The 21,511-nt window shown below is 43.6% G+C and overlaps 1 protein-coding gene across 1 annotated transcript in view; it reads left to right on the forward strand.

Moving 5' to 3' along the window:
- The window catches only part of dym (dymeclin), a 99,405-nt gene that overhangs the window by 60,009 nt on the left and 17,885 nt on the right, over nt 1-21,511 (forward strand). Inside the window, exons 15-16 of the mRNA XM_056290294.1 lie at nt 17,870-18,052; nt 20,835-20,948. Coding sequence (XP_056146269.1) covers nt 17,870-18,052; nt 20,835-20,948 — 297 coding nt within the window. The remainder of the gene's footprint in view (nt 1-17,869; nt 18,053-20,834; nt 20,949-21,511) is intronic.

Raw genomic sequence — 21,511 nt, forward strand, 5'->3', positions numbered from 1 at the left:
TCATCACTAAACTTGCTTGCAACTTCATGCATACGCTCCTCCTCCAGAAACACCCAAATTTCCTCTCTTAGCTCAAAGACTCACGACAACACTTTACTTCATGAGAGCCACCTAGCTTCGCTGTGAAACAACACAGCTGAATATTCAGCCCTCATTTCCTCACAAAGTCCAGAGAACAGCTGCACTCTCAGGAGTCTTGTTTTGATTAAACTGACCATGCTAACAACATCGGTCAAAACCTCATTTAGGTCTGGGCTAATCAGTCTTGATGCTAGCGCTTCTCTGTGTATGACACAGTGTGTCCATTGCACATTTGGCAAGACCCTCTTGATTAGTGCCTGCAATCCCTTCGTTTTCCCTGCCATGGTCTGTGCATCATCCTGCAAACGCCAGCACAGTTCTCCCATTTCAGCCCATGTTCTGTCAGGTAACAGTCAAGAAGCCTAAAGAGCTCATCAGCTGTCGCTCTACTTGAGACGTACTTGCAAAACAGCAAATCCTCACACAGTGACCCTGATGTGACAAAGCGAACATAAGCAATGAACAAGCAGTCTTAATTGCTGTCGGTAACCTCGTCCCCTTGTAATGCAAAACGTTTTTCTTTCAGTTTTTCAATGAGTTGTTCTTCAAGGTCATTTGAAATGTCGCTTAAACGTCTTAAAACTGTGTCATTGGACAGAGGGACAGCCTTACATTTTGTGCCGCTTGTCTCATCGAACATAGTTGACACCATATCTAAAGCCACAGGAAGTATGAGCTCCTCTGCTATAGTGCTTTGTTGTTCACTGATGCAGCTTTTACAAAGCAATGTTCCTGCTGACGATATGCACCAAGTTTTCTCTGAAATAACTCAAGTGGCTTATTGGCGTGACTGGGGTGTAATGTCTCCAAGTGTCTTCTTAATTTGTTTGGTCTCATACTACCAGCTGCCAGTTTTCAGACATAAAACTGGTCTCTCTTCATCTCCCACCACATTCACTGTGAATCCAAGGGCAAGATAGGCTTCATCATATTTTCTTAACTTGGTTTTTGGTTGATTACCATCAGCTAAGCACGCTGTCTTGTTTGTCTCGGAAGCATAGCCTGTCTTTCTTTTCGTCCCTGTCAAATATCTCTCCATTCTGAGAACCTACAGACTGTCTTGTTGATTGTTCTGCCGTGAAAAAGATTCTGACGTCAAAACAGTAGTTCCGCACTACATTCCCCCCGTGACGGAGGGGGGGGGATTGTAGGGCGGAACTACATTCCCCCCCAGTATACACTTTGGAAAATGCTGTCATACATACAAGGTATGTATTAATTTATACATTTGAGTTGTGAAATCATATAAGATAAACTTATAGGTTGGTCACAATGTTTTTCTTGTACCTAAGACATCAGGGTCTCCATATTTTACATAGTTATTTGAGTAGAGCAAGCTTTTTATGGCCTAAAACAGATGTGTCAAAACAGCTTAGAACCTGGTTACACTTGTCATTTCAATGTGACCTCAACTATTTGATAATGCCAGGCTGCATTAACTGACAAGTCTGGATGCTCAGAAGTCACATTGAACTTGCATTGCGATCAAGTCTGCCAGGTGGTAGAGGTGGTAGAGTTCACATTGTGTTTGGTCCTCTGAATAGTCTACCAGGGGTGGGCAGCCTGATCCAGAAAGGGCCAGTGTGGGTGCAGGTCTTTGTTCCAACCAAGCAGTTACACACCTGATTTTATTTGGCAACCAATAGTCTTTGCTAAGGACCTTGATTGCAATTTGATTGATTGATTGATTGATTGATTGATTGATTGATTGATTGATTGATTGATTGATTGATTGATTGATTGATTGTAGACTCAGGTGTGTAACTGCTTGGTTGGACCAAAGACCTGCACCCACACTGGCCCTTTCTGGATCATGTTGCCCATCTCTGATCTAGATGCAATCAGGCACCTTAAAGCGCACACAGTAGAAACATACTTCAGCAAACCTTGTCCATATTCACCACTCCTGCCAAGTTTGTTGTTTGCCTCTGGAGTAAGGAGTGCAGGGCATCCAACACATGGGGGACAATGATCCCAACTGATGCCTTGCTCTGTCCAAACAAATGGGCAGTTGCACATGAGCAGGATACAGTGGCAAACCACTGGAGTGCTACTGCAGATTGCCATGGCACAGACATAAGTTACTGAGGCAGGTATGCTGGGGACACAGATGAAGGTGAAGCTGTTCACAACTGTAATTAATGGTCTGCTTTCACATACGAAAGTTAAGCATCCAGTATGTCTCGGTGAATTTTTAAAGGACAGCATACTACCACTAATGCTGGCTTTATAGGAGGACCTATACTCGCACTATTTTGAGGGTTACTTATTCTAATATTGCATGAAAAGGAAATCCGAACACAGATCTGACCAACGATATCACATTTTACTGCCAGGTATGGACGCGTCAAATTGTGTTCCAGTTAGTACACTCTGTTGACTGAAAGCACATTGAAATATAAGTGTAAACGAGGCCTTAGAGTTTGGTGGCAAATTGATGGTTTTTCTTCGTTCTTGATGTTGAAGACTAAGAATCTAAAAGAGAATATTCTTGCCATGATGTTTAGGGCTATATGTCCTAGTGAGTTCTAACTCACTAGATCAAATGACTCATGCCAAGACTCAAACTATGATTCAACATTGCTCACAGACTGCATCCCAGCAGCACAACAGGAGAGAAGTAAAAGGATAGAACTGAGTTTAAGCAGGTTTTCTGGTATAACGTTGAAGCACAAGGCTACTATTCTAACACAATCTGCTCAAATCCATTTCTCTTTTATGCACATGTATAGTTTTAGTCAAATAATAAACTGGATTTGAATAGCAATCATTACTCCGTTCATTACGAGATCATTACTAGAGAATAGAGATCGGCTACCGAGCATACAAGGTATGCTCGGTAGCTGTTGGTATTGCTCACGGTGCTCATTTGGAATAGCAAAAGAAGGTGAGCGAGAATGGTTGTTTTGGTTCAGCAGGAATTCTCTATTAAATTTTAACATTGTCCAAATTGATGATTCTATCATTATTAATTATGGAAATTAAATATATATATTTTCCCCCTTTTTCTCCCCAATTGTGCTTGACCTATTTTCCGAGCCTCCCGATCTCTGCTCCACCCCCTCTGCCGATCCGTGGAGGGTTGCAGACTACCACATGCCTCCTCCAATACATGTGGAGTCGCCAGCCACTTCTTTTCACCTGACAGTGAAGAGTTTCGCCAGGGGGACGTAGTGCGCGGGAGGATCACACAATTCCCCCCAGTTCCCCCACCCCCTTGAACAAGCGCCCTGACTGACCAGTGGAGGTGCTAGTGCAGTGACCAGGACACATACCCACATTTGGCTTCCCGCCCACAGACATGGCCAACTGTGTCTGTAGGGCTGCTCAACCAAGCCTTAGGTAACACAGGGATTCGAACCGGCGATCCCCATGAAAACAATAAACTGGCGAACACCGTAAAAATAATTCTTAGTGATCTCAGTTGGATATATGAGCCAGTTGAATAAAGTCTCCCTAAAGCAAACAGCTGAAGTAAAAATATCTCCAAAACGTCAGTAAACAAGCCTCAAAAATATTCTCAGTGGCAAACCATCCTACTCATTTTCTTTCATTGGTTGTCACAGTGATGCTTTTTAATAAAAGACTCATGGACTGTCTGGTGTCAGCCATAATAGCAGATATTTTTATGTACCTGGCCAATTGGACTTTTCCATCTTTCCTACATATGGGTTATGAAAAAATATTGCGTCTCCAGAAGAACGAAACACACTGTTTGCAGCAGCGTTAAAAACAGCTTACCATTACATTGTTCACAAGCACTTAGTTACTTTGGGAGTCAGACAGTCAAGGGAGAAACAGGAGAGATAGCTTCAAGCAAAATGTGAGGAATTGGTGAAGACCAGGGAGGGGATAAGAGGGAGAATAATACAAAGGGGATGAACCGGTGGGAGGAGAGGAACGGGGTGGGGAATTATGGTGGATATATGTGTGTGTTTGTGTGACTGGCATCTGGAAACAATGTAATTTGGCTGAGCCTGGCTCTGGAGGTAGAGCTAATGTTTGTTTAATGTGGGATTGTCCAGGACATGTAATTGCTCCCTTTAAGGGGAGGAGAAAGAGGGAAATTAAAAAGGAGAGTCATCAAATGCTCTCAGCTGTGGGTTAAAACAGTTGCCTTCCCTTTTGTGTTAATACTTCTCTCTCGCTGTCTCTCTTGCTCTTGCTCTCTTTCACACTCTCTCTTCTCTCTCTCTCTCTCTCTCTCTCTCTCTCTCTCTCTCTCTCTCTCTCTCTCTCTCTCTCTCTCTCTCTCTCTCCCTCTCTCCCTCCCTCTCTCCCTCTATTTTTATGTCTCTTTTTGACACATATACACACAGAGCTTTCCCTTCCCCCCCTTCTCTGGGCTGGAGTGTATTTGTGCTGCTGTATCTGGTTAGTGTCCAGGAAGAGGGACTAAAGGTTAGGGCCTCTCAGGCCCCCAGGGGACAGGCTGGGGCTCCTGACTCAGAGGTAGTGCTTGGTGGGCTACATGAGCGCCTCTCTCTGTCTTTACACCAGTGTCTGCCCGGTGGTATCAATAGGTCACATACTTTTTGTTTTTAAAGAGCTACATTGGATATGGGGCGACGTTGATGCACAGGTAGACACACACACACACACACACACACACACACACACACACACACACACACAAACATGCAAAGACGAAAGAGGTGTGCGTGTGTTGTGTGTCATTGTTTATCCTCCTTGGCAGTGTTAGTGGTGGTGTTGGTTCTCTGCCTCTTAGTCTGTTTACTGTTGCACATTTCTGGGAAGAGACCATGAACACATGCGTGCGCACGTACACACACACACACACACACACACACACACACACACACACACACAGAGCTAGAAGCATGTTGGACCACCCTGTCAATGTGTTTATGTGTGCTGGCTGAGTCACAGTCTGTGATCTCTGTTTAATAGCCAGACTGGATGTATACATTAGCATAGCTATGCTCAGTTGTTTAGAGCCAAAGTAAAGCTCTTTAATGTATCGCTAAATTCATAATGTCTGAAGCCCTGCAGGAATTTGCACATTTTTTATTGGAAGATTTTTTTTTTTTTTTGCAAATCAGCAGCTTTCCACAAACAGCAATGGCGGGGATTTCTGTTAAGTCACTCTTTTTCAACCTCGTCAATAAGGAATGTGCTGAAATAAATGCCAAGAATTAGGCCTACTGTTTTTTTATTAAATTGTTACACATGTACGTAGGTCGTACCTGAAGTTGGTGTAACAATCAGATCATTTTCACCTTGTTCTTGTTTGTGAATTTCCTCAGTCATCAAGAGAAAGGTTGATCAAATCAAAAAAATTTGATGTTGGCGTTGAGCGTGAAGCCGTTTTCACGTCAATAGGTTTGTGAAGTAGTCAAGTTTTTATTTTGAGGTTTTTTCTTTTCCTTTTTTTTCATTGCGAGTTAGACAACAAAATTTCAAGTTGTTGGTTAACCATACATCAGCAATACAATATACTGATAAACTCAATCTTGTTTTCGCTGTGATGGAAAAGATTTGTAAAAATATTTGGCCTAATATATGCCAAACTCTTGTCCAATTTCGGCCCTATTTTTAGTTTTTCTAATAGCTGTCATGCAACCAAGAATGAGGGATTTTTCTGATTATTATATGATTATATGTTTTCAAAATAGAAAGTGCTCAAGTATGACTTGAACATTCTGAGACATTATCGTTGCATTATCCTGCAACAGTAATGTCATTTGGGAGAGGAAGAAACATCTTGAATGCACCAGAATGCTTCATTTTCATGTTAAAATCACAAAAATGTTCTCCAGAGGAGCAATGGGCGGCACAGTGGCGCAGTGGTTAGCGCTGTCGCCTCACAGCAAGAAGGTCTTGGGTTCAAACCCCGGGGTTGTCCAACTTTGGGGGTCATCCCAGGTCCTCCTCTGTGTGGAGTTTGCGTGTTCTCACCGGGTCTGCAGTGGGTTTTCTCCGGGTGCTCCGGTTTCCCCCACCAGCAAAAAGACATGCATGTTAGGGTTAGTACTCCTGTCTGTGTTCCCGACCAAGACATGGCAAGACGAACTGGAGTTGGTCCCCAGGTGCTGCATGGCGGCTGCCCACTGCTCCTAGCAACACAGCTAGGATGGGTTAAATGCAGTGTGACTTCCCCACGTGGATCAACAAAGTATATCAACAAAAAAAATTTTTTTTTTCAAAAATGACCCTAGATACCCCTACAGGGATTTGGTTTGTGAACTTGTCACCTTTTTTACACTTTACGTGTTTGCAGGTCTAAACCTGTCTCTTGATGACCGGGTGTGATGAGAAATTACCTTCAGTTAGTATTATTTTGCAAAAAAAAGTGAACTTTCTGAACAGAATGATTTGAAAGGAGGCTGAGGCTGGGCAAATCAAAGCCCCCCCCCCCTTAGATTTATGCCACCCTCTTTTTATGCATCTCTTTCATGCCGCTTATTAGTATTGGCTTATCAGCTAGTCTCCCTGTGTGCCAGTTTGTCTATATGTTACTCATTAAGGTGGACTCCTGCGCAGGGCAGAGACCTGCATGGAGTGAGGATAATGACTCAGACTGACTAACTTGTTGACCCTCCTATTGACTTTATAATCTGAGTGCTTTTTGTGTTATCCCCCCCCCCCCCCCCACCCTATTTACCCTGTGGCAGGGTAGCTGGTTACGGGCATGGCCGCCTGCTTGGCTCCGTCTCTCTCCATCTGTCTGTTTGTCTGTCTCCCTCCGCCACACTTTCTCTCCCCGTTTGTCATCAGGCAGCAGAAATCCTTCGCCGTGGGTAGCAGGATCTCTGGGGTCCTAAAGGTTCTCAGAACTGAGACAGACAGTAATTAAGGTGACCCTGCTGTGTCCTGGTCTTTCTCCACCCGGCACAGCAAAACAGAACAAAGCTCGCAGCGGATCAATTAGTGTCCCCCCACACACACACACAGTGCTGTTAAAGCTGTAAGAATCAGCAGCATCGTGAGCATCATCACCATCGCTGGCACCATTACTGGTATCACTGGTATTCACCCCGCCACCGCAGAGACCCTGCTGTATGTGACTGCCTTCCCCCTCCAACATTAAGTGCTGTTATTTAAAGTATTTATAACAAGGCTTGTTTTTTTTTTAACAATGCTGAAGACTTCCTGTTCATGTAGGCTCAGGAGTGGATGCGTCATCCCAGTGCAGCCTCCCTCAGACACTCGGACGGATGGAAGTAGACAGACTGCATGTACTTGGCTTTAAGGGCTCAAATGCTTTTTGCCTGAGTCTGTGCATGTGCAGCCATCATTGTGTGCGAGTGTGTCTGCAAGAATGTGTCAGGCTGTGAGGGGAGAACGACACCTAACAAAGTGGTGTGATTGTAAAATGGCCATGGTACTATGATGCGGGTCAGACCACGATATTAAAAAAACACTCATGAACCACCAGAGCATACTGCTGCGTTTGAGCCTGTCCGACCCTCTCTGTCTCACTACCTTCCTCATCACTTCCTCTCTCTTAAGCACTGTGGTGTCCTTAGCCTGTTTTCTCCCCCTCTCTTTTTTTTTCTGTCTCTTTCTTGCTCTCCCTTGCCTTCTTATGAAAGCTACTTTTTGTCCCGCTTTGTCTCTTTTTATTTCACGTCATTTCTTAAGTGGGATCAAATGTAAATTAACACAAAAAAAATCACAAGTGCTTGTTTGACACTTAATATCCTGAAACGCTAAAATCTCAGCCTGTCTCTTTGTCTCTCTCTCTCTCTCTCTCTCTCTCTCTCTCTCTCTCTCTCTCTCTCTCTCTCTCTCTCTCTCTCCCTCTCTCTCCCTCTCTCAAATTCAAATTCAAATGGCTTTATTGGCATGATGTAACACTGTACATATTGCCAAAGAGTTTAAACATTGAAAACGCTAAACATTAATTGGAAAACATCTCTCTCTCTCCCTCTCCCTCTCTCCCTCTTGCTCTCTCTCTCACTCCCTCTCTCTCTCCTCCCTCCCCCTCTCTCCTCCCTCTCTCTCTCTCTCTCAATTCAACATTGAAAACAAACACTACAACAAAGAAACATAGTACAGAGAAGAAACATAGTACAAGACAAAAGAACATGCTGTCATCGAATATGGCAGCAACAACGTGTGTCAGGTGACTGTCACTCACTGTCCCTCACATTATGACAGGCAGCGCCATAGACTGCCATCTCTCTCTCTCTCCCTCTCTCTCTCTCTCTCTCTCTCTCTCTCTCTCTCTCTCTCTCTCTCTCTCTCTCTCTCTCTCTCTCTTTCTCAAGATTCAATATTCAGGACTTTATTGCCATATCAACAGAAATGATTGGAATTTGTCTTAGTGTGCTCACTTAAACACAGACAAACACATTGAACCACTAACTTTTTAAGCACTTAATACATTAATCCAAGATGAATAAATAGATAAAAAAACAAGCCATGAAATAAAATGATCATGAAAGCAGAAGCATAAAACAAATGGGTAGGATAAAATAAATGTTTCTCTCTCTCTTTCTTTCTCTCTCTCTCTCTCTCTCTCTCTCTCTCTCTCTCTCTCTCTCTCTCTCTCACTGATTGTCTTTCTCCATGCTCTTGTCTTTGTCAGTACTATTTCTCAATGTGTCTGGTCTGCCTGCCCTGCAACAGCTTACAGTGAGCAGCAGGGCCAGCCTGCTAGTCACTAAGCTGTTGGTTTAATGATGCCAGCCCCTGCTTTACAAGGATTTACATGTCTCTGTTCCTAAGCCTAGACAAACACACACACACACACACACACACATACACACACACACACACGTACACATGCACGCACACACACGTGCGCACACACAAACACATGCATGCATGCACACACACGCACACACACAGAAACTTGCATGGGAATATATGTACACTTGTGTATGGATATAATAATATTAGAATTTATGATTAAATTTCTGGACATATACACTTTAAAGGTAGCTCAGTATAATAATAATAATAATAATAATAAATAAATAAATCTTATGTAGCACTTTTCTAACACTCAAAGTCGCTTTACAATAAACGGGGTGAAACAAGACAACAGATAAACATAACACAAACATACAGGGGTATGTTGTGTATATGATGTGTAGTGTCTGTATGATTAAGGTTTTTGTTCGGGGAATGTAAGTGTCTGTCTCCTAATATTGTGTGAGGTGTGTCGATGTGTGTTTCCTTTATGTTTTTTATGTGAGAAAGTAGAAAAGGTGGTTTCCGAATGCACACAGGCAGTCCCACTACCTTATCTTTCCCACACACACACACACACACACACACACACACACACACACACACACATACACACACACACACAAACACCTGATTTAAATCTAATGTATTAATGCAAATGGTGAAACAAGTCAGACAGGGCAGGATTATTGTAATTTAATAGTGCCTTTCTGGTTGAAAGCATATGCGTGGCTGTGTTTGAGACTGGGTGGAGAGAGGAGCAGAGATAGAGGCAGGAGTGGTGTGGACTAAATGACAGAGTAAGACACAGGCATATAACACACAAGTGTAGGACCAGAGGAAAGGTGGTTGAGAGAAAGAGAAAGGAAGCAACAAATCACACTACATTCACTCCCTAGCCCCGAACCTTAAATGTCAGCACTACATGCCAAACCTTCATCCCAATTTTAAACTTCACCCTAAACCCAAGGCGTCATCCTAAAATAGTCCCTTAAAGACGTGAGCTGCCAAACTGTCCTTATTTTTAAAAATGCCCTCAAATTGGACCCCACAAATATAGCTGAACAAGAACACACACACACAGGTGATGTCTGGCTAGCGGCTAGAAGACAGCTTTTTGAGGAGCAAGTGTAGAAAATAGATGTATGAATACTGTCTGGGATTAAATCATACAGTAGACGGAGGACCTCTGACTTAATCTCATCCACTTGACAAACAAACACAGGGTCAGACAGATGTCTAGCTAGCCTATTTGCATGTGACCTAAATTCCCTGGTGTGGCATTTTTTTCTGCCGGGCTAATCTCATTAAACTGGAGCAGAGCTAGAGAACCACACAATGCCTGCTCCCCTCACGCCTACTCCGTGCTCCTCTCCTCTTTTTCCTCCTCCTTTGTCTCTTCTTCAGCTCACCAACCTCCTCCCCTAAATTGTTTTCCTTCTCTCTGACTCTGCTCTCTTTTCAGCATCTCTAATCTCACGCCTTTATTTCGCTCCTTGTCTTCTCATCGATTTCTCCATTTTTTTGGACTTCTTTTCTGCCGCCTCCTCATCCTCCTACTCCGTTCTCCTTTTCTTTTTTTTTCTGTCCCTCCTCTCTGTCTAATTATGCCCTTCCCCAGTAGAACAGAAAAGCAGGTCTAGCTAGGCAGTGGAAGTCGAGACCAGAGAGCCACCTCCGCTCCCAGACACACCATCAATCCTCATTATAGTCTGCTCCTCTACCATCTGTTTGCCTTCTCTGGTCTGCCTGTTGAAGCTCTAGTCCAACTTACACCTACATTCACCAACTTTATTGCACGCACAACTGCTGCTGCTCCCAACTTGCAGAATTCAATACAGGCAGTCCCCGGATTACGAACGAGCTCCGTTTGTGAGTCTATTCGTAAGTCGAATTTGTATATAAGCCGGAACAGTTACGTACAGTTCACATTAGTCAAATGTTTGTCTTGGTATATGAGTATATAGTTTACATAAAACATCATAAATATAATAACGCAGTAATAATAATAAATCTAACTACAGTACGGTATTTATAATTGAGAGAGAGAATGTGTGTATAGGTATAACAAACTTTAAAGGGGTGTCCAGATAGCATAGCGGTCTATTCCGTTGCCTAGCAACACGGGACAGCGGTTTGAATCCCTATGTCACCACTGGCTTGGTCGGGCGTCTCTACAGACATAAATGGCCGTGTCTGCGGGAGGGAAGCCGGATGTGGGTATATGTCCTGGTCGCTGTACTAGAGCCTCCTCTGGTTAGTTGGTTTCAGGGGGGAGGGGGAACTGGGTGGAATAGCGTGATCCTCCCAAGAGCTACGTCCCCCTGGCGAAACTCCTCACTGTCAGGTGAAAAGAAGGGGCTGGCGACTCCACATGTATCGGAGGAGGCATGTGGTAGTCTGCAGCCCTCCCCAGATTCGTAGAGGGGGTGGAGCAGTGACCGGGACGGCTCGGAAGAGTAGGGTAATTGGCCAGATACAAATGGGGGGGGGACAACTTTAAAGAAATATTTCCTACATTTCAAACTCTCCACCTGCCACTGTCCCCGGAGAGGGTCGTGACAAGTGGAGGCTGGCCGTTTTGACGCCAGAAATGAGGCTCACTCGGGGCTCACCTCCCCACCTCACTGGGTGGAGTGAAAAAACAATGAGTGTTTCACCTCTGAACGCTTTATTATTTCCACTTTCATTTCAATCGTGATCGTTTTGCTTTACTTCAGTGCATCACCATCACCTGCAGCAGATTTACACTTTGAAGCCATGATTACGAGGGTAAACACGAGAATTTTAAGTCAAAACACAGTGCACAATGTTTACGCGATCTAACTTAAAATGGCGACGATGGCTTGGCGCTCTCCCTTGGGCCGACGACCTGCCTAAAACGCACATTGTTTTCAGCGTCGCGCAAAGTAGTCCATCTGTTTGTTAGTACAAGCCATTTTGTGTAACTCGATTTTTTTTAATATAATATGCTTTATGGAGGTCAGTTCGTAAGTACGGGCGTTCGTAAGTCGGGCGTTCATAACCTGGAGACTACCTGTAAACTTTTTTTTTTCTTTCATCCCCCCCCCTTTTTTTTTTCTCCATAATTGTATCCGGCCAATTACCCCACTCTTCCGTTCCGGTCGCTGCTCCACCCCCCTCTGCTGATTCAGGGAGGGCTGCAGACTACCACATGCCTCCTCCAATACTCGCCTGCCGCTTCTTTCGCCAGGGGGGCGTAGCGCGTGGGAGGATCATGCTATTCCCCCCAGTCCCCCCCCTAACAGGTCTTCCACCCGACCAGAGGAGGCGCTATTGCAGTGACCAGGACACATACCCACATCCGGCATCTCACCCGCAGACACGGTCAATTGTGTCTGTAGGGACGCCCAACCAAGCCGGAGGTAACACGAGTATTCAAACTGGCGATCCTTGTGTTGATCGGTCTTTCGGTCGTGATGTCACATTGCCTTCTTATCCTTGGAAGATGGCGCCCGGCATCTCGTTGCCCAAGTATGAAAGACCGATAATTGATTCAATCGTTTAGGTTAAGGCAATAGCCTGTTATGATAGTCAATGTCGGCAGTTAGATAAAGCTAGCTCTTACCTTTGCGAAGATCACAGTGTTGTCACAGCCTGTTGGCTTGAAGCTGTGGAGATCTTGAATCCATCCACTCGTAAATTTCCTGTGTGCTCCGAGGGATTTAAACGATTTAAACTGGTCCATTGTGTGAGAACTAATACCATAGATGAGGTAATTTACCATGTCCATATAAGTTATTGAAGGAAGCTTGTCTGGGTCGTGGCTCCATTCTTTCGTTGGCAGCTTGTATGGATCAACATTATTTAGGGCATTCAGTTTTGTCAAATAACGATGTTTAGCATCGGAACATAATTTGTTCCTGTATGTCACCTTTCCTTTGTATCTTTCTTTAAACATCTCAGTGAGGTAAGGGTAAAGGCCAATGTAATACTAATATATGGCTAAGTCAATGGCTAAAGTGCTAGCTAATTCATAAACAGTGCCTCTGATCCTTGGAAGATGGCGCCCGGTGTCGTGTTGCCATTGGAAACGGCCCAAGTCTGAAAGACCAATAGGTAACAGAATAGACTGCCATGCTACCCGGATGCCCACCTGTACACTTCTGCATCAGTTTGGAAAGATTTTCTTTGTTTGTTTTGCTCAGTATTTTTAAGTGTGCTCATATGAAACCAGTACTTAAAACTCACCATCTATGTTCGACCATATGTTGACTTTTTGATTTAATTTCCTACTTGCAATATGTCTGTGTAAAAATTGGTAAATTAGGTCTGTGTATGTGTGAGTGCACATACCCACGGCGACGGCAAAAATATTTCATTTCAACCAGTAGATTTGATTATAATAACAGGGACTCTCTTTGGAAGTAGGACATGGTAGATTGGAAATCTGCTGCGTCTGTATGGAGTCTGTCTGTATGGAGTAATGTTACAGACAGTTTGCCTGGTTTTGAAATTGTCAGAGCCTCGGTGAGACTTCGATGTCCAGATAAGTCGAGGGTGTTTTGAATCTAGTTTTAACAAATTATTTTTGGAAACAGATGATCATCAGCTAAGACTCACCGGTTGTCATCACAGTTAAATGTAAAGAGTTTCTTTCTTACTGACTGAAACTTGAAAGGTGTGTATTTACCCAAGTAGAAGGTATTATCCGTACTGGCAAAAAAATGTGCCTACCATTAAGTTGAAGAAAATATGCACAAATATTTATAAATGAGGAGCAAAATACTTTAACCAGTAACACTTTAAGGTGAAACCCAGTTGATGAAAGAAAACAAAAGATTACAGGCAGGAATATTTTATATTTTTACAATGACTGCCATGTTTTACTCAATATGTGTTAAGAATTTAACTCATTTTCATTTGTTATTTAATGAAATCCTTTTGACTTTTAAAAATGTCCAGATTCAATGCTAACGTGTTTGAATATTTTTTTTGTTCTTCAGTTAAGTAACACTCAAACCCACACATGTTTTTTTTCTTCTCATTGTTGACTCCATTCTGCTCACAAAACCCTTGTTAGACAATTTAATTACCAAGACCTCCCTCCTTGATTGCGTTACTGAAGTGGTCAGTACTTGAACACATAAAATCATAAAATTGTTAGGCAGTTTTTTCTTTGTGCGTGTGCGTGTACGTGTGTGTGTGTACTTTAATTGCCTTGATTTCTACTGGGTTTTTTTTTTTACTCTGCTTCTCTTTGTCTGCGTGGCTGTTAAAAAAGACTGACGTCTGTTCTCTGTCCCTGTGCCATTATAACCAATTGGCTGTGCTGTTCTCAATTTAAGTATATCATTCATTGCATGAATGAGATCCCAAAGTGTTGACAATTCCCTTTTTCTTTTTCTTTTTTTCCCTTTTTCTCCCCAATTGTACCTGGCCAATCACACTGCTCCCTGAGCCGTCCCGGTCGCTGCTCCACCCCCTCTGCCGATCCAGGGAGGGCTGCAGACTACCACATGCCTCCTCCGATACATGTGGAGTCACCAGCTGCTTCTTTTCACCTGACAGTGAGGAGTTTCACCAGGGGGACGTAGCACATGGGAAGCTCACGCTATTCCCCCCACTTCCCCCGCGCCCAGAACAGGTGCCCCGACCGTCCAGAGGAGGCGCTAGTGCAGCGACCAGGACATATACCCACATCCGGCTCCCCATCTGCAGACACGGCAAATTGTGTCTGTAGGGATGCCCGACCAAGCCTGAGGTAACACGGGGATTCAAACTGGCGATCCCTGTGTTTGTAGGCAACGGAATAGACCGCCCTGCCACCTGGACACCCCAACAGTTCCCATTTTAAATCCAATTTCAATTACTTGAGCAATTTGCTGAAATACGCAAACTACTGGTAAAGTTGGCATTATTTGTGTGATACAAGCTGCACTGAAAGGCAGTGTTTAAATTTCAAGGCCATTTTGTTTGGACCATAGATGGCTGAGACATGGTGCTTCTCACAACTGTACCCCCCCCCCCCGGGCCAGCTGGTTGAGAATGGGGTGGGCTCCTGATGACTAACAATACCATCTGTAAGGGAGCTTATGAAAAATTATATATAATAACTGTAATATTTATCATATCTTTTAAACCTCTACACATAGAGTTCACACCACAGGAAGTCAGCCAGAGAAACCATTATCTTTTTCGGCCTTGTGTTGACAAGCCAGGCTGCCTGGTGGTTTATCTCTTTGAAGATCCGTTTCCTTGTGTCTCTGTGCTGTTTCCTCTTGTTACATTGTAGCCATCAGCCGTGCTGAAAAGACACTATGATGCGCTGTGATTTCCAGCATGCTGGCTGATAAACAACTGTGTGTGGGGGATCCAACAGAATCCAGGGTGTTTGGGGTAAAGTTAACCAGGGGGGAGTAGTTGCAAATAAACACAGACCAACACTGCATCACTTTTCATAGTTTCTTCTGTGTGTAGGTGTGTATGTTTGTGTGCATCTGTGTGTTTGTGGGGGGGGGGTTGTCTGTTTTTCCCATTTTGGCTTTAATCGTTAGGCAGGACAGTAGAGATAGAAAGAAAACACAGCGATGAGAGAGTAGAGGAAAACATGCAGCGAAGAACCAGTGGCCGGATTCAATCTTCGGTTGCGGCGATCAGACCTGAGCCAACATTGTATGTTCACAACTGCCAGGATAACCCTGAAGTTATTTTTCAAGGCAGTGCAGCGGTTTTACATCAGCAGGTACAATGGGAAAAAAACTGATGTCTACATTTTATTTTATAGTGAGTATTTTATTACTCTTTTTAATTCTCATCTAAGCATTTGTGTGTTATGACACATATGTGGTGACATTATGCCTCTAAATACTTTATACTGGGGAAACAGGGCCATTGTACTGTTTCATGACTTCTCAGCCCCATTACCATTCCTTTCTTATCCACCTGTAACATTGGGAATCCTTGTACACACACACACACACACACACACACACACTCACGCAATATTCTGTTCAGGAGGCTTATGCCTATATAGGGAGTAGTTGTTTTTAAAAGTCAAGTCAACTTTATTTGTATAGCCCATTATCGCAAATTACAAAATTGTCTCAGTGGGCTTTACAGCAATACAACATCCTGTCCTTAGACCCTCGCATCTGATAAGGAAAAACCCGTTAACAGGGAGAAAAATAGGGAGAAACCTCAGGGAGAGCAACAGAGGCGGGATCTCTCCCCCAAGACAGGCAGATGTGCAATGGATGTTATGTTTACACAGTTTACAGAATACAACATTGAAATAGGATAACAGAATTATAACGGAATTAAGATATAAGACAGGACACATACCCACATCCAGCTTCCCCCCCGCAGACACGGCAAATTGTGTCTGTAGGGACGCTCGACCAAGCCAGAGGGAGTAGACCACCACACCACCCAGACGCCCTTTAACTGTATCTTGATTTATATTTTGTAGGGATAACACTCAGTTAGCAGCCACAATACCCAGCAGTCTTTTGTGTGTCTCTGAAATGCCAACGAAATTGTGTGGAAAAGTGTCCGATAATCCATGAATGTGAAAACTATCACCCTTACTTCCCGGTTTTGTGCTACCTTTGGTGAGCTACATCGAAATATGACCCTCTGTGTAAAATAAATGTGGATAACAATGCCACGTATAAGCTGTTGTAGTGAATGGCACCAAATGCTATATTAAGACAGTAATTCATAGATTGTCTGCCATTGGCGTCACTGGCATACACTTCTCCACGTAATTTCGGCAGTGTTTCAGGGACACACAGAAGACTGCTCACTATTTAGGCTGCTAATGGGCTGTTATCACTTCAACCTGTATAATGTCAAAACTTGTGGTTGCTTTCATCTTAACTCCCACCATGCTTGACAAGCCTCACTGTTTGTTCCCTTCCCTGCCTCAGATATATTTGAGTTAAATCCTTGACTTTGTTTTATTCTTTCATGGACTCTGTGTTGTTCTGGATGCTTTGGGCGTTTCTGCCGCATTTTCCATTCACAGGTGAATGGTACATGGATATATGCAGACACTTGGATGTATACACACACAAACATACTCACACACTCAGTCCTCACATCCTTACTTGTTTATTTTTACACTGTTTTAATCTCCATCTGTGACCTTTGTTATCTTGTGAAATACCTTGACAATCCCATTTGGTTAAAAGGACGTCACTGAACATGTCAAGCCAGACCCCATCTGATTTGCTCTGTCTTAGTCCCACCTCGCCCCTCTCATACTGTGACTAAAGACATGTATCTCTACTATGACCTGTGAATAACAGTGATATAATGCTGTCCCTCACCCACACATTAGTTGTCATCTTGGCTTCAGTTGTATACACATAGGTTATAGAGGAGCAGAATAACCCTTGCTAGATGAGTGCATTATGTTGTCCTTTTTGGGCATTTCTTTGTTTCTTTAGTCATCTCTGCTTCCTTTCTTTCAGTTCGCCTTCTTTTATTGAGTCAGTCTGTCATTTTACTACAGCCCCTCTTTTGCATCTTCTTTCATATAAGGAAAGTGGAACAAATAACATAGTGGGTACTTTCTGGGATTTCCTTACCTGGATTATTGAGCATGCATCAAGGCAACGAATAACATAACCAAAACTTCAGTAAAGTTAATCAGATTAAGTTAATCTGATTAATTTAATCAAATTAAACAGATTAACAAAAAATATAACAAATGGCGGCACGGTGGCGCAGTGGTTACCGCGGTCGCCTCACAGCAAGAAGGTCCTGTGTTCGAGCCCCAGGGTAGTCCAACCTTGGGGGTCGTCCCCAGGTCATCCTCTGTGTGAAGTTTACATGTTCTCCCCATGTCTTCGTGGGTTTCCTCCGGCTGCTCCGGCTTCTTCCCACAGTCCAAAGACATGTAGGTCAGGTGAATCAGCCGTACTAAATTGTCCCTAGGTGTGAGTGAGTGAGTGAGTGAGTGAGTGAGTGTGTGTGTGTGTGTGTGTGTGTGTGTGTGTGTGTGTGTGTGTGTTGGCCCTGTGATGGACTGGCGGCTTGTCCAGGGTGCTGCCCAGTGACTGCTTGGATAGGCTCCAGCATCCCCGCGACCGTGAGTAAGGATACGTGGTTTGGACAATGAATGAATGAATTAACAAAAACGTATCCCCTTCTCTCCCAGGCCCAGGACCTGAACGTCATCGAGGAGGTGATCCGTATGATGCTAGAAATTATCAACTCCTGCCTGTCCAACTCGCTTCATCATAACCCCAACCTGGTGTATGCTCTGCTCTACAAGAGGGAGCTCTTCGAGCAATTCAGGATGCACCCCTCGTTTCAGGACATCATGCAGAACCTGGACACGGTGAGCACAAACAGGCATACAAGTGAATACATGTGGGGCAGAGCAGAAGGCAAAAACATACTGAAAATGCAGGCGGAGCCATTGGTCACAGTGTTTATTTACATTTTTCATGTTGGTATAAAAACAGACCCTTGCATCAGTGGGTCAGGTGACTCAGTAAGAGGGAGACCAGGAGCAGCATTAAATCGATGGTTTAATTCCATACAACTGTTGGCTTGTCTTCAGCTCCAAGAGGCCTGAGATTCACCGCTTTATTCACCGCTTAAGGGCAACATCGAAATAAGATTCTTCCAGTTTACATATGATCAATGCATGTTTTAACTTAATTAGTTGTCAAAATCACATAAATGTATGCAGTATTTTATTCCCTGGTAGCCAGGCTATCATGGAAGAAAAATGAAATCTTGGCAACAAAGACACGGGAGTCCCTTTCCTTGTGCTGTTGGCAAATCCCTTGTAGTTGCTCCAAAAATACTACATCGCTTTGAAAACTGCCGAGGCACAGATGAAAGATTTACGGAGAGAATCCCACTCTGTCAGTTCTACCGTGTCTCGATCAGAAACCCCTTAAAGTGTCAGGCGTTTGAGACCCCGGATCTGGCACAGACGCATGCAGCATCATTAACATGCTGTGTGATTGTGCTGTACAACATGCTGAGCTGTGTTGGCTTAAGTTTGTATTGATGAATTAATTAATCCCTGGGTATCTAGGGGCCTTGTGTCAAATATTTATTGAGAGGGTATGGCTGTTTCTTTGGAAGACTGGCTAGCCAGGGAGGGAGGGGGAGGGAGAAAGCCGTCATTCATGCCAGTATTAGTCTTATGGCGCACTGTAGAGACTAGGGAGAAATGGATGCAAGCCAGCTTGAATAAAGCCAGTCTTACTTTGCAAACCCGCTGCTGTGTTACACTCATTTGTGAAGGAACATATGATATTTAGTAATTAAAACTCAAGGTATTACATATTCTTTTTAATGCTTTTTGTGTCCAGCTTGCGTTGAAGTATCATCCATAGGCAATGTTTTTTTATTTTTCCGCTCAGAAGTTGGCGTCACACTGGAGAATGAAATACACCAGTGCTCATGTGAGCTGTGTGTCTGTGGATGGCCATAGGCTGGACTGGTCATACGTTTTGAGGAAAGAACACAGTTAGCTAGCATGTCCTGGTTAAGCCGTCCTCCCTAAAGCTATTCTCCTTAAAGCCTCCCCTGCTCTGGCAAATCAGGAGTAAGTAAGAGATTCAGGATGAAGGGCTAGTTTTTGCTCCTTTAAGCTAACTCCGTATGGGAGCTCTCAGACTTAATGAAGAGAATAGTAGAGAAATATACCGTACACACACACACACACACACACACACACACACACATACACACACACATTGAATTGTCCAGTGCAACTACAACTTCTGCGTGAAGCTAAGCTTAATACAAAAAGCATTAAAAAGAGTCAGTAAGACCCTGATTTTGATTACTAAATGCCAAACATTTCTGTGGGCAAGAGCATAGCAAATCAGTAGGTTTAAAAATGTAAGCTTAGGGCGTCTGGGTAGCATAGCGGTCTATTCCATTGCCTATCAACACGGGGACCGCTGGTTCGAATCCCCGTATTACCTTCGGCTTAGTCAGGGGTCCCTACAAACACAATTGGCTGTGTCTTCGGGCGGGAAACCAGATGTGGGTATGTGTCCTGGTCGTTGCACTAGTGCCTCCTCTGGTCAGTCGGAGCGCCTGTTCGGGGGGAGGGAGAACCTCCCACATGCTACGTCCCCCTGGTGAAACTCTTGACTGTCAGGTGAAAAGAAGCGGCTGGCGACGCCACATGTATTGGAGGAGGCATGCGGTAGTCTGCAGCCCCCCCCAGATTGGCAGAGGGGGTGCAGCAGTGACCGGGACGGCTTGGAAGAGTGGGGTACTTGGACAGGTACAATTGGGGAGAAAAGGGAGGAAAAAAATCCAAAAATAAATAAATAATTTTACAGCTTTCGTGATCTCTTGTTTGGGCTAAAACTTGGCATCTAATGATTTTGGGTTCAGCAGTGTCCCTGGTTAGTGGAGTGAAAACATAGTTGATTACTGGTGTGAATTTGTTGTATGAAATACTATATTATGTATTAATTGCATATCAGCCTATACACAATATAGCCGAACCACTGTTTCTAATATTTTCAAGCTGTTGTAGTCAGTGTTTTAATTCCTAAAGTGTGAAGGGCTCATTATTTGCATTCCAATATTAGTACTGTTAGACTAAAAATGCATGTAAGTGCTACCTTATAAAAATGCCACTACATACATTATGTTTGTGTGTGTGTGTGTGTGTGTGTGTGTGTGTGTGTGTGTGTGTGTGTGTGCGTGCGTGTGTGTGTGTGTGCGCGTGTGTGTATGTATATATATATATCATCTACACTGGGTTGCATCCAGTGTCATCATATGTGGTTTGGCTGTTGCAATCTTAATGTGACTGACATCAGGCATGGAGGAGTCAAGGATACACACTACAGAACTGGGAGTCGATGTCAAACTTCAACCAAATTTCTTGAGTTGTTGTTTATTTAGGAACTAGATAGGATATACTTGTGAATGTACTTTTAAATATCACTTACAATGAAAATAACCTTAAATTAAGCAGTTTTCATCCCTAAACTTGACACTTTTGTGAGCTACGACATCTTTTATACTATTATAGAGCATCTCTATTAAACCTCCAACTGTCATTTTGAGCGCAGTCTGAAATGTTATTTTTTTATGTGAATGTCATTGGCTGTTTTCTTTTTGATGACTCTCAGGTAATTGGCTTCTTCAGCCAGCGTCTAGAGCAGGTGGGAAGTGACCTGTCAGTAGAGAGGGTTCAAGAAGTGATCATGAAAGGAGCTCAAGCCCTACCCAAAGAAAGGCTCAAGGTAAATACCCCCCCGACACACACACACACACACAAAGGGCTTTTCCACCGTAGGAACATTTTTCAGGGCCCAGAAACTTGGTTTTTGGTGCTTAGGAACTTTGGCCTTTTCCCACCAAAGGAACAAATTCTTAAAATGGTTCCACGTGGATAGTTCCAGGTCACAAAAAAGTCCCCATAACCAAGACGGTGCTTTCTAGGGGAACAGGAACTGTTGGGGTGGAGTTTGTTTTGCTGAACAACACTGACTGGTCAAATGAAAGCTATGCAAGAATCACAAAGCACACTAATGGCCATTTTTAAATACCAATAAACAGCTGATTAAACATTGCTCGATTATGCTAGTACTTGGTTTCGCTCGCTGCTATTTTATAAAACAAAAATGGAAAATCAGACACCGAAATACAGCGACAGATAGACCAACTCATGGTTCAAACACTTACTTGTATCTTTTTAGGAGAGGAGAGTCAGAAAAATTTTTTGTTTGTTTGTTTGTTTTTGGAATTTTCCCAATTTTCCCCCCCAGTTGTATCCGGCCAATTACGCCACTCTTCCGAGCCATCC

The sequence above is a fragment of the Lampris incognitus genome, chromosome 12 (assembly GCF_029633865.1).
Source record: "Lampris incognitus isolate fLamInc1 chromosome 12, fLamInc1.hap2, whole genome shotgun sequence".
In the NCBI taxonomy this organism is placed as follows: Eukaryota; Metazoa; Chordata; class Actinopteri; order Lampriformes; family Lampridae; genus Lampris; species Lampris incognitus.